At 45.0% G+C, this 13,370-nt stretch overlaps 1 protein-coding gene across 3 annotated transcripts in view; it reads right to left on the bottom strand.

Annotated features, from left to right (window-relative positions):
• LOC137340352 (sodium bicarbonate cotransporter 3-like) overlaps positions 1 to 7,610 on the bottom strand; it is a 220,172-nt gene extending 212,562 nt beyond the window's left edge. For 2 of the 3 annotated variants that reach the window (XM_068002775.1, XM_068002786.1), the window contains exon 1: positions 7,500 to 7,609. In XM_068002775.1, the coding sequence (XP_067858876.1) occupies positions 7,500 to 7,544 (45 nt within the window). In that variant the 5' untranslated portion in view covers positions 7,545 to 7,609. Of the gene's footprint in view, positions 1 to 7,499 lie in introns of all 3 variants that reach the window. The other variant, XM_068002800.1, reaches the window with a different exon arrangement.
• Positions 7,611 to 13,370: the final 5,760 nt, after the last annotated feature.

Below are 13,370 nucleotides of genomic sequence, written 5' to 3'. Positions count from 1 at the left end.
GCAGCATTAAAAGGTTTCGTATACTAAAAACATACACCAACTCCGACTAAACAGCGTTAGGGTATTTAAAATTCAACGTCTCAATTAATCACACTGAGAATTACATCATGTGGTCATCATTGGCAGGTTATCGCCACATGTAGATTTCCAAATAGATGGAGAACTTTAAAATTGTTTTATTATCCAATTTCCAACACAATTTTTAAAAATTTGTTCATGGGATGTGGGCGTCGCTGCCACGGCCAACATTTATTGCACATCCCTAAATGCCCTCGAGAAGGTGGTGGTGGTGAGCCGCCTTCTTAAACCGCTGCAGTCCGTGTGGTGAAGGTTCTCCCACAGTGCTGTTAGGTCGGGAGTTCCAAGATTTTGACCCAACGACGATAAAGGAATGGTGATATATTTCCAAGTCGGGATAGTGTGTGACTTGGAGGGGAACGTGCAGATGGTGGTGTTCCCATGTGCCTGCTGCCTTTGTCCTTCTAGGTGATAGAAGTCACGAGTTTGGGAGGTGCTGTCGAATAAGCCTTGGCGAATTGCTGCAGTGCATTCTGTAGATGGTACACACTGCAGCCACGGTGCGCTGGTGGTGAAGGGAGTGAATGTTTAGGGTGGTGGATGGGGTGCCAATCAAGCAGGCTGCTTTGTCCTGGATGGTGTCAAGCTTCTTGGGTGTTGTTGGAGCTGCACTCATCCAGGCAAGTGGAGAGTATTCCATCACACTCCTGACTTGTGCCTTGTAAATGGTGGAAAGGCTTTGAGGAGTCAGGAGGGGAGCCACTCGCCGCAGAACACCCAGCCTCTAATCTGCTCTTGTAGCCACAGTATTTATGTGGCTGGTCCAGTTAAGTTTCTGGTCAATGGTGACCACCAGGATGTTGATGGGGGATTCGGCACTGGTATTGCCGTTGAATGTCATCAGGAGGCGGTTAGGCTCTCTCTTGTTGGAGATGGTCATTGCCTGGCACTTGTCTGGCACAAATGTTACTTGCCACTTATCAGCCCAAGCCTGGATGTTGTCCAAGTCTTGCTGCATGCGGGCACGGATAGCTTCATTATCTGAGGAGTTGCGAATGGAACTGAACACTGTGCAATCATCAACGAACATCCCTATTTCTGACCTTATGATGGAGGGAAGGTCATTGATGAAGATGGTTGGGCCTTGAACACCACCCTGAGGAACTCCTGCAGGAATATCCTGGGGCTGAGATGATTGGCCTCCAACAACCGCTACCATCTTCTTTTGTGCTAGGTATGACTCCAGCCACTGGAGAGTTTTCCTCCTAATTCCCATTGACTTCAATTTTATTAGGGCTCTTTGATGCCACACACTGTCAAATGCTGCCTTGATGTCAAGGGCAGTCACTCTCACCTCACCTCTGGAACTCAGCTCTTTTGTCCATGTTTGGACCAAGGCTGTCATGAGGTCTGGAGCCGAGTGGTCCCGGCGGAACCCAAACTGAGCATCGGTGAGCAGGTTATTGGTGAGAAAGTGCTGCTTGATGGAAGGTGTCAACGACACCTTCCATCACTTTGCTGATGTTTGGGGCAGTAATTGGCTGGATTGGATTTGTCCTGCTTTTTGTGAACAGGACATACCTGGGCAATTTTCCACATTGTTGGGTAGATGCCAGTGTTGTAGCTGTACTAGAACAGCTTGGCTAGAGGCGCGGCTAGTTCTGGAGCCCACGTCTTCAGCACTACAGCCAGGATGTTGTCGGGGCCCATAGTCTTTGTTGTATCCAGTGCACTCAGCCGTTTCTTGATATCACGTGGAGTGAATCGAATTGGCTGAAGACTGGCTTCTGTGATGGTGGGGATATCAGGAGGCGGCCGAGATGGATCCTCCACTAGGTACTTCTGGTTGAAGATGGTTGCAAACGCTTCAGCCTTGTCTTTTGCGCTCACATGCTGGACTCTGCCATCATTGAGGATGGGAATGTTCACAGAAACTCCTCCTCCCGTTAGTTGTTTAATTGTCCACCACCATTCACAACAGGATGTGGCAGGACTGCAGAGCTTTGATCGAATCCGTTGCTCGTGGAATCGCTTAGCTCTGTCTATAGCATGTTGCTTCCGCTGTTTAGCATGCATGTAATCCTGTGTTGTAGTTTCATCAGGTTGGCATCTCTTTAGGTACGCCTGGTGCTGCTCCTGGTATGCTCTTCTACACTCCTCATTGAACCAGGGTTGATCCCCTGGGATCCTGGGACTTTTCCTGGTTGGTGGATCAGTAAAAATTATTTCTGCTCGATTATAACCTTTCAAAGTATGAATTCTCCTGTTTTAGTGGACACAAAATGTTCAACATGCACCACCACCTGATGGGCACAAGCAATACTGTATAAATTGTTATGTGAATTTCTGTGCACATTAAAGTGAACAATTCTAGTACTGGGCAATAGCATACCTTTCAATTTTGAGCACCAAATGTTCGCATCAAGCACACCTGTGGCAAATTCATCATGCATCAGATACAAAGTTAAAATGTGTTTTTTCATGGCTTACACATACCTAGCCCACCCAATGGAGGAGGTATGACGGCTAAAAACAAACAAACCGTGCCTTCCAAACAACTATGCGTATTCCAGAACTGCGGAATTCATCTTGCAATATAAAAGAAGCTTTTCCAGAGCACCAGGACCTTCAGCAAGCGTTATAAAAATACTTCCGAGTAGTCATATTAGCAAGCATTTTCTTGCTCCCTTATATTTCATTATCCAAGAATGTCATTTACACTGGTAAATTATAAATGCCTCTTATAACTTGTACAAACATTTATCTTTAAGAGCATTTCACTAAAAAAAAATCCACGAACTGAATACCTGAAATAGATCACTGGTTTTATCCTCTTGCTCACATTAACAGCCATATGCTACCCTACTGTAATTATGGTAAAATGACTGAACAACCTAAGGTACTATGATATTAATACAAGTCAGAGCTGAAATAAATACCAAGCATTATCTATTTCCTAAGTTGATTCTAAAAGGCTTTACTGCAAAAGATTTTTTTAAACATTTCTAATGGCTGAATTCATCACATGAACAGTTACATTAATATTGGGCAAACCCAAACCTCACTAGATTTCAAAGATGGTAATGTAATTCTAAAACCATTTTAAGCTTATTAATGGTGCTTTTGGGGGGTGTAATATATTAACATTAAAAAATCTCTTCAATGATGCATGACAGATATACATTTATTGCCCTCTCATTAATGCTCAAAATTAGCCCTTCACACACCATGTATCAAAGCTGAAGAGGTAAAAGTATCTAATAAAAGGCATGAATTGGTTAAAAAAAATCATCCACAGAAATTGACCTAACTTGTCATCAGGCTAGCCGTAATAGCATATTATTGTTAGATCTGATCCAGTTCAATTAGTTGTGCTCTACTAAACATTGCAGAGATAATAATTATGTAAGTTACCACTTCACCACTGCCCAGTCATTGCTGGTCTAATAGCCATGTCTCAAACATTTGAGATTGCACCCAAAACAAAGATCAAAGAACAATCAACCTCTATGTAACAGATACTGCGACAGCACATGCAGGTTCAATTTGACAAGCTGATGGTGACAAGTAAGTCTTTGGTAAAATGCTGGGTTGGGAAGGATCGTACAATAAAAAAAGCTAAGCCAATTAAAATAGAACAGTCTCTGCTGTTTGAGAATATAGGTTCTCAATTCCTTCATACAGGATACCTCGGAATTACAGTATACAAGTAGTATCAAGACTACACTTCAAACAGCAAAGAACTTCCAAAAAAAAAATTAACTGTTATAAATTATACAAATCAGGCATGCCTTCCAATAGAACAACTAGCAAGGAAGAGTAGGAGAACCAATGAAATTATTCAAAATATTTTTTGAAAATCTTTTTGACCACCATCTTGTTTTGTCAGTAACTTAAGGACGAAGTACAAGTAGTAAGATTGCTACATAATGAGCATTAATTCTCAATGGTCATTAAATTTACTACTACAGTTGTGTTTGAAATCCTTACAGCAAAATGTTCCCTTTGGAGACCTGTCCCCTTTCAGGCACCTGGCTTTCTAGTTCATGCATTTTCCCTGACTGAAAAGGCTTAGCCAGTAGCAGGCTACAATTCCCAAAATGCACCAGTGACAGTCTTTGCAAGCACTCTGTAGACTGCAACTCAAGTGTAGCTTTAGGATGCCTCTGTTCTGAATTTATAGAACAGACAAAATTTGGAGTGGGGGCATGGAAAATATAACTCACCAGAATTTCACCCCTCCCCCAAAGAGCAAGGGCCCATCCTGTGGTGGAAAAGACCCCAAAGCACTAATGGAGGGAAGGCATTATAAGAGAAGAGATTAAGTAAATCTGCACAAGTAGTAATTAGGTGACACCAAGCTTGGATTTTAAAAGGCTGAAGGGAAGCACCGATTTTTAGATTTGAGGTCCTGGGAAAGAAGTACAGCAGAAGGCTCTGTGATGATTTCAATGAGATTGTAGGAAGAGCATACAAGATGATGTATTTGGAGCATAGAAGGAATAGCAAGATAAAGGTTCAGAACAGCAATGATCAGTATTTATAAAATAACGACAAAAAAGATTGAAAGAAATGGGTGGAGGTGTGAAGATGCACAGAGACACAGAAACATGCAGAGAGTTCATCTGACGAACTTTTTCTTGTATCCTATCCAGGAGTATGCGACAGATAGTAGAACTCCCCAGATGTGGGTGCAGCATCTAGGTCTTGCAATAACTTGCTTCAAAAGAGAGTTTTAAACATTTTCAAGGGGAAAAGTAGAGACATAAAAAGGTGAACCCGAGTTTATTGGAGACATCTTCAGAAATGGAGATGTGGGTCTTCCACTTGATGTTGGGAGGGAGAGGTGCCAAGATCTTAATATAGACGTACCAAGAGCAAGAAAGAGGTGGTAACTGCTGGATAGATTTCACAAACGAAAAACTGTCTTTGAAAAATAAAAGCCCTTCAAGGAGGATATCAAGTTTTAATGTTTCAGCCAATCCACTAAAACTTTCAGTTGCGAGTACTTAAGAGTGAGTCATTTGAGTGAAATTGTCAACAAGAGTTGACAGGCTGCATGATGAGTGGAGGTAGTCACCGCTGAGAAGGAACAGAATATGAGAGAAGACAGAACTCTAAGGAACCTGTGTAAATTTTAAAAAGTCTGAATATGAGAAATCAACTATAGCACAGATTCGGCATTTTTAAAAAGGAACCAAGCGCGGAAGATACGTTTAGTGGGACAGCACACGCTGATTAGTTTGACAGTATACAGCACCAGGTCCGAGGGGTACTGGAGATATCCAAGCTTATGAATTCATACAATCAGATTTTGATAGAAACCCTTGAGATTAGCTGGTTTGAGAAATGCAAGGTTTAAAGAAAAATCAGGAGATAAACAGGGGGGCTTGATCAAGAAGTTTGCAGATGATACGAAAATTGGCCATGTAGTTGATAGTGAGGAGGAAAACTGTAGACTGCAGGAATATATAGTGGACTGGTCAGGTGGGCATAAAAGTGGCAAATGGAATTCAATCCAGAGAAGTGTGAGGTAATGCATTTTGGGAGGGCAAACAAGGCAAGGGGAGTACACAATAAATGGGAGGATACTGAGAGGTGTAAAGGAACAAAGGTACCTTGGAGTGCATGTCCACAGATCCCTGAAGGTAGCAGGACAGGTAGATAAGGTGGTTAAAAAGACATAGCGGATTACTTTCCTTTATTAGGCATAGAAGAGCAGGGAGGTTATGCTATAACTGTATAAAACATTGATTTGGCCACAGCTTGAGTACTGCATACAGTTCAGTTCACCACATTACAGGAAAGATGTGATTGCACTAGAGAGGGTACAGAGGAGATTTACAAGGATGTTGCCAGGGCTAGAGAATTTTAGCTATGAGAAAAAATGGGATAGGCTGGGGTTGTTTTATTTGGAACAAAGGAGGCTGAGGGGAAATCTAATTAAGGTACATAAAATTATGACGGGACTAGATAGAGTGGATAGGGAGGACCTATTTCCATTAGCAGAGGGGTCAGTGACTAGGGGGCATAGATTTAAAGAAATTGGTAGAAGGATTCAAGGGGAGCTGAGGAGAAATTTTTTCACCCAGAGGGTGGTGGGGGTCTGGAACTCACTGCCTGAAAGGATGGCAGAGGCAGAAACCCTCAACTCATTTAAAAAGTACTTGGATGTGCACTTGAAGTGCTGTAACCTACAGGGCTACAGACCAAGTGCTAGGAAGTGGGATTAAGCCGGATAGCTCTTTTTCGGCTGGCATGGACACGATGGCCCAAATGGCCTACTTCTGTGTTGTAACTTTCGATGAAACTAGATGTGCCAGGCACGCATTATGCACTGGCTTAGCAGACCCCTTGAGCATTTCCAGCTCATACCCCAGCAGCATAAACGAGGACCAACTCAGCATCACCTCCAACAGCAACTGACGCTAGCCTGACGCTGACCGTAGATATATCCCAGATGGGCACTGACCCTGATCGCAGATAGACCCCAGACAGACACTGATCATAGATATATCCCAGACAGGCAGTGACCCTGAACACAGATAGACCCCAGACTGGCAATGACCCTGGACTGGCACTAACCATAGGCAAACCCCGGACAGGCACGGACCCTGGACTGGCACTGACCGCAGACAGATCCCAGACGAGCGCTGGCAGTAAATATCTGTCCTATACATCAGAACTGCAGAAGAGCAGCACAATCCTCTTGTTGAGCCGTGACAGAAATAACGAATTAAAAACAACTCCCCCCCCCCCACCCCCCACCACAAACAGAACAAACTTAGGAGTAAATGCCCGGGAGGAGGCTGTCGGGCTCCCTATCACCCTCGAGCACGGCGGATGGGGAAACGGCACCCGAAGCCGGGGGTTGCTGGCCTTCAATCCTACCCTTGGGGCTAGACTGTACCTTCTGCTGCTAGCCCCCAACCTCCGCTTCAGAGAGAGGGGGGGGACCGCATGACTGGGGAGGGGGGAGGGGGGGAAACACGCCGTGTTTACGTTCAAAAAGATCGGCAGCCGAGCAGCACCGCCAAGATGAGTAAAATACAACACGACGCAGCAGAGCAGGGCCCGAGCAGCGGGGTCGCCACCAGCCGCCTACTCGGAAACCAGGCGCCGCCGACCCAACACGAGGAGAAAACGGAACCGAGAGAGGTGTCGTTCGGCGTGTCGGAACATTGGGCCCCGGGGAGGCTGCAGCCTCTCCTCCCCCCCCTCTGTAACAGACAAAGGAGCGCGGAGTAATCACCCACCCCCGCCCGTCCCTCCATCCCTGTCACCACACCACCGCCGCCCCGCTTCAATCACAACGGCCGTTCCCGAGCTCACACCGGTAAACCGACAGTGATGGAGCCAGTCCACAAACCCCGTCAAAACCTGCCCCCGGCGCCATGGAAACCGGCAGATGCCCGTCCCGGTCCTCCTGTGCGCCGGCTGCAGCCGCTGCCTCCCCTGCCCTATTTCGAGCCGCCTTTTACCATGGTGAGTAGAGGTCTCATCTGCTCTCCTCGATCCTCCTCCATGATCACCTCGCACTCGCACTCGCTCCGTCAGTTAACCGGAGCTGCTGATGTCACCCAACTCACACCTCCACATCGTCATCCTGACTGACAGCCCGATTCCCCAATCAGCAGCCCGCTCCTCCTGATTGACAGTGGTAATGGCCAATCACTCGTCTGCTCCTGGATTAGTGGCGGAATCTTTCAATGACCACTATCTGTTTGTGATTGACAGTGCGATTCACCAATAATATACAATAATACCTTGATTGACGTATCGACTTGCCAATAATATACCGATTATGCTCTTTGACAATCATCCTTCTCTAGCTGCGGGACGGGATTGGACAGATTTGGGGAATCGCCGTGCAACAGAAAGGGGCGGGGCAAGGCGAGACGATGGTAATGATTTGAGGAGAGTGTCTCAGGTGCTGATGTAAGAAGTGTGATGGGCTATTAGTGTCTGTTAGATGTACAACTGCACGTGTGCATTGTAGGGCGAGGTTATTCGCCGTGCTGAAGTAAATATAGACTGCAAAAGCTTGAGAAGGCTGTCATGTTTTGTGTATTCTTAACCTATCCGGCTCCATGATCTAAATATTTGGGTTCGGATGGTTTACCATCCACACTCCTGCCACAGCGTAGGCGCTTCAACCATCATTCATAAGCCTATGTTAATTGTACTTCCTGCAACCTTATATACTGTATTCACTGTTAATGGTGCCGTCTGGTCTATTTGAAGGAGATCAAACGGAGATTAGGTGAACACCTCCATTCTGTCCACAAGTGTGACCCCTAGCTCCCTGTTACTTGCCACTTCATTTCTCCATCCCACACCCACTCTGAGCTCTGTGTCTTTGGTCTACACTGCTCAGATGAAGCTCAATGGATGCTTGAAGAACCACACCTAATCTTTCAACTAGGCACCTTGTAGTCTTCTGGCTGTAATATTGACTTTAGACCTTTACTATAGCTCCCATTTTCTCTCTGGCAAGAAGTGCTGGCAATGTGGGGTGGGTTTGCCAGCAATTCCAAGGATGATGGGATGGACCGGGATGGTGCTTAAGGTGGACACCTTCTATTGGAACATCATACTGGCGAGGTGGACTGCACCCTTGGTATTGAACTGTTGTTTTCTTCTACCAGGTTCCTGGGCCACTGGAGACTGCTCCGTTTTACCAGTTTTTCCATGCTTCGCTTTCTACCTGCCTATCTTCCAGTTCTGATGAAGGTCCCACACCTGAAACATTAACTTGTCTGATCTCTACACAGATGCTGCCTGACCTGCATTTTCTGTTGTTTCATGTTAATTGTTTTTCTTTATTATAATTTTGCTCAGTGTTTCCCGTCTGATATCCTCACAGCCTCCTTCATAATTGTTTGAATCTAGTGGCATCATTAATGATATAAGGAAACTATTAAAAATGGAGCAGCATTCCTGACGTATGCCTCACACTCTGGACAGGATACAAGCAAAAGCATGTCCCTCCTTCACTTTTAACTTCCAACCTCTTGACTTTTTCCATTTTATCAATACTACTATGTTTCGTGCTCCCTGAACTTCTCTTGTTCTTCTTAAGCTCCAATTTCACCATTGTATATGCTCTTCCTCTTCCCTTATTTTAAATGAATTAATATTACATTAAAATATGCACAGAGGGACTTAATATGAGTGCATTAAACATGTCAATCGGTACTAGTCAGAAAATATACTCCAAAATCTTCAGGCTTGTAATGCTCAAGCATCAATTCATCTATTTACTGTTTCCTGATTTACCTTGTGTTCTCTTTCACTCTTTCAAGCTTGGCAGTGTCTATCATTATAGGTCAACTATAGGTCCTGCCTTTCACCTTTACTTATCATCAAATGATTACATTTGCACCTTCTTCCCTTGGGAGAGATTTTTGAAAATAATCATTGGTTTCTTAAGGAGCTAACAATTCCTCTTTAATTATTACTTCTATCTATTTCCCAAAATAGCAGCTTATCAATAGAATCATAGAAATTTACGGCACAGAAGGAGGCCATTTGGCTCATCATGTCCGTGCCGGCCGAAAAAGAGCTATCATGGCCAATCCCACTTTCCAGCACTTGGTCCGTAGCCTTGTACGTTATGGCACTTCAAGTGCATATCCAAGTACTTTTTCAATGTGATCATAGAATCATAGAATGGTTACAGCACAGAAGGAGGCCATTTGGCTCGTCAAGCCCATGCCGGCTCTCTGCAAGAGCAATCCAGCTAGTCCCACTCCCCCACCCTTTGCCCGTAGCCCTGCCAGTTTTTTTCCTTCAAGTACTTATCCAATTCCCTTTTGAAAGCCACGATTGAATCTGCCTCCACCACCCTTTCAAGTAGTGCATTCCAGATCATAACTACTCGCTGTGTATAAAAGCTTTTCCTCATGTCGCTTTTGGTTCTTTTGCCAATTGCTTTAAATCTGTATCCTCTGGTTCTTGACCCTTCTGCCTATGGGAACAGTTTCTCTCTATCTACTCTGTCTAGACCCTTCATGATTTTGAACACCTCTATCAAATCTCCTCTCAACCTTCTCCAATCTAAGGAGAACAACCTCAGCTTCTCCAGTCTATCCACGTAACTGAAGTCCTTCATCCCTGGAACCATTCTAGTAAATCTTTTCTGCACTTGCTCTAAGGCCCTCACATCCTTCCGAAAGTGTAGTGCCCAGAATTGGACACAATACCCCAGTTGTGGCCGAACCAGTGTTTATAAAGGTTCATCGTGACTGCACAGGATCCCTTATGCTTTTTTAACCGCTTTCTCAACCTGCCCTGCCACCTTCAGTGATTTGTGCACATATACCCCCAAGGTCTCTCTGTTCCTGCACCCGCTTTAGAATTGTACCTTTTAGTTTGTGTTGCCTCTCCTTGTTCTTCCTACCCAATGTATCACTTTGCACTTCTCTGCGTTAAATTTCATCTGCCATGATCCGTCCATTCTACCAGCCTGTCTATATCCTCTTGAAGTCTATCACTATCCTCCTCACTGTTCACTACACTTCCAAATTTTGAGTCATCTGCAAATTTTGAAATCGTGCCCTGTACACCCAAGTCCAAGTCATTACTATATATCAAGAAAAGTGGTCCTAGTACCGACCACTGAGGCACACCACTGTACACCTCCCTCCAGTCCGAAAAACTGTTCCCCACTATTCTCTGTTTCCTGTCATTTAGCCAATTTCATATCCATGCTGCCACTGCCCCTTTTATTCCATGGGCTTCAACTTTGCTGACAAGCCTATTATGTGGAACTTTATCAAACGCCTTTTGGAAGTCCATATATACCACACCAACCCCGTTTCCCTCATCAATCCTCTCTGTTATGTCATCAAAAAACTCAATCAAGTTGGTTAAACACGATTTGCCATAAACAAATCAATTCTGGCTCTCCTTAATTAATCCACACTTGTCCAAGTGACTGTTAATTTTGTCCCGGATTATCGTTGCTAAAAGTTTCTCCACCACCGAGGTTAAACTGACTGGCCTGCTGTAGTTGCCGGGTTTATCCTTACACTCTTTTTGAACAAGGGTGTAACATTTTCAATTCTCCAGTCCTCTGGCACCCCCCCCCCCCACCCCCCGTATCTAAGGATGATTGGAAGACTATGGCCAGTACCCCTGCAATTTCCTCCCTTACTTTCCTCAGCAACCTAGGATGCATCCCATCCTGACCTGGTGACTTATCTACTTTAAGTACAGCCAGCCTTTCTAGTACCTCCTCTTTATCAATTTTTAGCCCACCCAGTATCTCAACTACCTCCACTTTTACTGTGACTTTGGCAGCATCTTCTTCCTTAGTAAAGACAGATGCACAGTATGCATTTAATAGCTCAGCCATGCCCTCTGCCACCATGTGTAGGTCTCCTTTTGGATCCCTAATCAGCCCCACCTCTCCTCTTACTACCCATTTACTATTTATATGCCTATAGAAGACTTTTGGATTCCTTTTTATGTTACTATGCCAGTCTATTCTCATATTCTCTTTTTGCCCCTCTTATTTTCTTTTTCACTTCCCCTCTGAACTTTCTATATTCAGCCTGGTTGTCACTTGTATTATCAACCTGACATCTGTCATACGCTCCCCTTTTCTGCTTCATCTGGGTGATGAGGGTTCCTGCCTCTACCACCTTTTCAGGCAGTGAGTTTCAGATCCTACCACCCACTGGGTGAAAAAATGTCTCCTCAGCTCCCCTCTAATCCTTCTACCAATTACTTAAAATCTATGCCCTCTGGTTATTGACCTTTCTGCTAAGGGAAATAGGTCCTTCCTATTCACCCTATCTAGGCCCCTCATAATTTTATACACCTCAATTAAATCTCCCCTCATCCTCCTTTGTTCCAAAGAAAACAACCCCAGTCTATCCAATCTTTCCCCATAGCTAAAATTCTACAGTCCTGGCAACATCCTTGTAAATCTCCTTTGAACCCTCTCTAGTGCAATCACATCTTTCCTGTAATGTGGTGATCAGAACTGTACGCAGTACTCAAGCTGTGGCCTAACTAGTGTTTTATACAATTCTAGCATAACTTCCCTGCTCTTATATTCTATGCCTCAGCTAACAAAGGAAAGTATCCTAATTGCCTTCTTAACCAACTTATCTACCTGTCCTGCTACCTTCAGGGATCTGTGGACATGCACTCCAAGGAGCCTCTGTTCCTCTACACCTCTCAATATCCTTCCAATTATTGTTTATTCCCTTGCCTTGTTTGCCCTCCTCAAATGCATTACCTCACACTGCTCCGGATTGAATTCCATTTGCCACTTTTCTGCCCACCTGACCAGTCCATTGATATCTTCCTGCAGTCTATAGCTTTCCTCCTCACTATCAACCTCACGGCCAATTTTTGTATCATCTGCAAACTTCTTAATCTTGCTCCCTATATTTAAGTCTAAACCATTAATATATACCACAAGAAGCAAGGGACCTAGTACTAAGCCCTGAGGAACCCCACTGAAAACAGCCTTCCAGTCACAAAAACACCCGTTGACCATTACACTTTGCTTTCTGCCACTGAGCCAATTTTGGATCCAACTTGCCACTTTCCCTTGGATCCCATGGGCTTTTACTTTTTTGACCAGTCTGCCATGTGGGACCTTGTCAAAAGCCTTGCTAAAATCCATGTAGACTACAACAAATGCGCTACCCTCATCCTCCCTCCACTTTACCTCCTCAAAAATGTTGTCCAGCAAGACCTGGACAACATCCAGGCTTGGGCTCATAAGTGGCAAGTAACATTCGCGCCAGATAAGTGCCAGGCAATGACCATCTCCAACAAGAGAGAGTCTAACCACCTCCCCTTGACATTCAACGGCATTACCATCGCCGAATCCCCCACCATCAACATCCTGGGGGTCACCATTGACCAGAAACTTAACTGGACCAGCCATATAAATACTGTGGCTACGAGAGCAGGTCAGAGGCTGGGTATTCTGCGGCGAGTGACTCACCTCCTGTCTCCCAAAAGCCTTTCCACCATCTACAAGGCACAAGTCAGGAGTGTGATGGAATACTCTCCACTTGCCTGGATGAGTGCAGCTCCAACAACACTCAAGAAGCTCGACACCATCCAAGATAAAGCAGCCCGCTTGATTGGCACCCCATCCACCACGCTAAACATTCACTCCCTTCACCACCGGCGCACTGTGGCTGCAGTGTGCACCATCCACAGGATGCACTGCAGCAACTCGCCAAGGCTTCTTCGACAGCACCTCCCAAACCCGCGACCTCTACCACCTAGAAGGACAAGGGCAGCAGGCGCATGGGAACAACACCACCTGCACGTTCCCCTTCAAGTCACACACCATCCCGACTTGGAAATATATCGCCGTT

The sequence above is a fragment of the Heptranchias perlo genome, chromosome 2 (genome assembly GCF_035084215.1).
Source record: "Heptranchias perlo isolate sHepPer1 chromosome 2, sHepPer1.hap1, whole genome shotgun sequence".
In the NCBI taxonomy this organism is placed as follows: Eukaryota; Metazoa; Chordata; class Chondrichthyes; order Hexanchiformes; family Hexanchidae; genus Heptranchias; species Heptranchias perlo.
The sequence above is the reverse complement of the archived record's forward strand: the minus strand, read 5'-3'. Positions and strand labels throughout refer to the sequence as shown.